The 2,500-nt window shown below is 49.2% G+C and overlaps 1 protein-coding gene across 11 annotated transcripts in view; it reads left to right on the top strand.

The window, feature by feature from the left end:
- Nucleotides 1-2,500, top strand: part of LOC125954246 (probable phospholipid-transporting ATPase IA) — a 52,217-nt gene that overhangs the window by 37,434 nt on the left and 12,283 nt on the right. For all 11 annotated transcript variants that reach the window (XM_049684388.1, XM_049684382.1, XM_049684383.1 and 8 more), the window contains 8 exons: nt 1-86; nt 278-1,051; nt 1,129-1,485; nt 1,559-1,695; nt 1,778-1,897; nt 1,979-2,171; nt 2,244-2,362; nt 2,456-2,500. The exon at nt 1-86 is cut by the window's left edge and continues 136 nt beyond it; the exon at nt 2,456-2,500 is cut by the window's right edge and continues 90 nt beyond it. In XM_049684388.1, coding sequence (XP_049540345.1) covers nt 1-86; nt 278-1,051; nt 1,129-1,485; nt 1,559-1,695; nt 1,778-1,897; nt 1,979-2,171; nt 2,244-2,362; nt 2,456-2,500 — 1,831 coding nt within the window. The remainder of the gene's footprint in view (nt 87-277; nt 1,052-1,128; nt 1,486-1,558; nt 1,696-1,777; nt 1,898-1,978; nt 2,172-2,243; nt 2,363-2,455) is intronic.

Genomic DNA, 2,500 nt, shown 5'->3' with positions numbered 1-2,500 from the left:
GTAATGTGATGGAATTCAAGAAGTGTACCGTGGCACGTACAATCTATACGGCCGAGGATACGCCCGCTCAGTCGCGCTTAGTGCAGGTTGGTATATTTCTATCCCGCATAAGCGTATTCGAATCGGTGAGGGAAGGGAACGTTTCATCACCATTCCGCTGCCAGAATTGTAATTAGGTTTTACTCGATTCATACTTGACTGTAGCTCGGTTTCAATAGTAGGAAAAGGAAGAGTATAATGCTGGTCCGGATGTTTAACCTGTAGCTTTTTATTCCAGAACATCATTAACAATCACCATACGGCACCGATACTGCGCGAGTTTCTCACACTGATGGCCATTTGTCACACGGTTATACCAGAGAAGAAGCCGGGAGTTGAGGATACAGCGGAAATCCAATACCATGCGGCCAGTCCGGATGAGCGGGCGCTGGTTTATGGAGCGAAGAAATTCGGCTACGTGTTCCACACCCGCACGCCGACGTACGTGGAGATCGAAGCTCTCGGTGTGCAGGAGCGCTACGAGATACTGAACGTGCTCGAGTTTACGTCGACGCGCAAACGAATGTCGGTCATTGCGCGGAACTCGAAGGGTGAAATCAAACTGTACTGTAAGGGTGCCGATACGGTGATCTATGAGCGGTTAGCGCCGAACGGTGTGGCGTATCGTGAGGCAACGCTCAGCCATCTGGAAGAGTTTGCAACGGAAGGTTTACGGACGCTTTGCTGTGCCGTGTCGGTCATACCGGACGATGTGTACGAAGACTGGAAGCACACGTACCACAAGGCTTCGACGTCGTTACAGTATCGCGAGCAGAAGGTTGAAGATGCGGCCAACCTGATCGAGACGAACCTGATGCTGCTCGGTGCTACGGCCATCGAGGATAAGCTGCAGGATGGTGTACCTGAAACGATTGCTTCGTTGATCGAAGCCAAGATCAATGTGTGGGTTCTGACGGGCGATAAGCAGGAGACGGCCATCAACATCGGTTACTCCTGTCAGCTTCTGTCGCACGGCATGGATTTGATCATACTGAACGAAGATTGCTTAGATGTAAGTACAGTAACGGTCGTCACTGGAGAGATCAGTGGCATTCTGAAACGATGTTCCTGGTGTTCTTTTCGCTCTAGAATACACGAAGCTGCATTCAGCGATACAGCGAGCGGTTTGATCATACGCTACGGAAGGAGAATAATGCTGCGTTGATCGTGGATGGCAAGACGCTCAAGTACGCCCTGAGCTGTGATTTGCGGCGTGACTTTCTCGATCTGTGTATCTCGTGCAAGGTGGTTATCTGCTGCCGGGTGTCACCGATCCAGAAGGCGGATGTAGTCGAGCTGGTCACGACCAATACCAAATCGGTAACGCTCGCCATCGGCGATGGGGCGAACGATGTGGCGATGATACAGAAGGCGCACGTTGGTGTGGGCATTTCCGGTGTCGAGGGACTGCAGGCGGCCTGCGCGTCGGATTATTCGATTGCACAGGTAACTATCGGCGGGCTGCTTTGCGTTAGAAATGCGATCTATAATCATTCTTGTCTGCTTTTCGGTCCTATAGTTTAGCTATTTACGCAAGCTATTGCTGGTGCACGGAGCATGGAATTACAGTCGTATGTGTAAATTGATTCTGTACAGCTTCTACAAAAACATCTGCCTGTACGTGATCGAGCTGTGGTTCGCTATCTATTCGGGATGGTAAGTAGCAAAAGCAGCGGAGGAATAGCGACAGGATCTCGGCTCACTGGCGGCATGACTGTATCGATTTCTACTCTTACAGGTCAGGTCAAATATTGTTCGAACGATGGACAATCGGTTTATATAACGTATTTTTTACTGCGCTGCCACCCTTCGCAATGGGTCTATTCGATAAGGTGACCTCGGCCGAGCAGATGTTAAAGTATGTGGTTCGAAACTAGAGACGCGTATTACCGTACGGGCTGCCGGTAAACCGTAATTCTGTTTGTGTTTTCTATTACAGAGAACCACGACTATATGAACCGTCGCAAAGTGCCCAGCTGTTCAACGTGAAGGTGTTTTGGCACTGGATCCTTAACGCACTCGTTCACTCCGTTGTGCTGTACTGGCTGCCAATGTGCTCCTACAAGGGGGACGTTATATGGGGGAATGGACGGGACGGTGGATACTTAGTGCTAGGCAACATAGTATATACAGTGAGTACATCATAAACGATCTGCATCGCAAAGCTATTCACTAACGTCCTTTCTCAACATTCTCCCTTGCAGTATGTAGTGGTAACGGTGTGTCTTAAGGCGGGCCTTATCACTAACTCATGGACCTGGCTAACGCACTGCTCGATCTGGGGATCGATAGTGCTATGGTTCTTGTTTATTTTCATCTACAGGTAGGAATCTTAACACTACACTTCCTATGACTGTGAATGCTTGTTCTTCAAATTATATTTTCGGAACGTTTCTTGCCTCACCTATCATTACAGCAATATATGGCCAACGTTACCGGTGGGTGCCGTGTTTACAGGTAT

Source organism: Anopheles darlingi, chromosome 3, assembly GCF_943734745.1.
Source record: "Anopheles darlingi chromosome 3, idAnoDarlMG_H_01, whole genome shotgun sequence".
Taxonomy (NCBI): Eukaryota; Metazoa; Arthropoda; class Insecta; order Diptera; family Culicidae; genus Anopheles; species Anopheles darlingi.
Note: the sequence above shows the minus strand (reverse complement) of the source record. Positions and strands in the feature narration are given on the sequence as shown.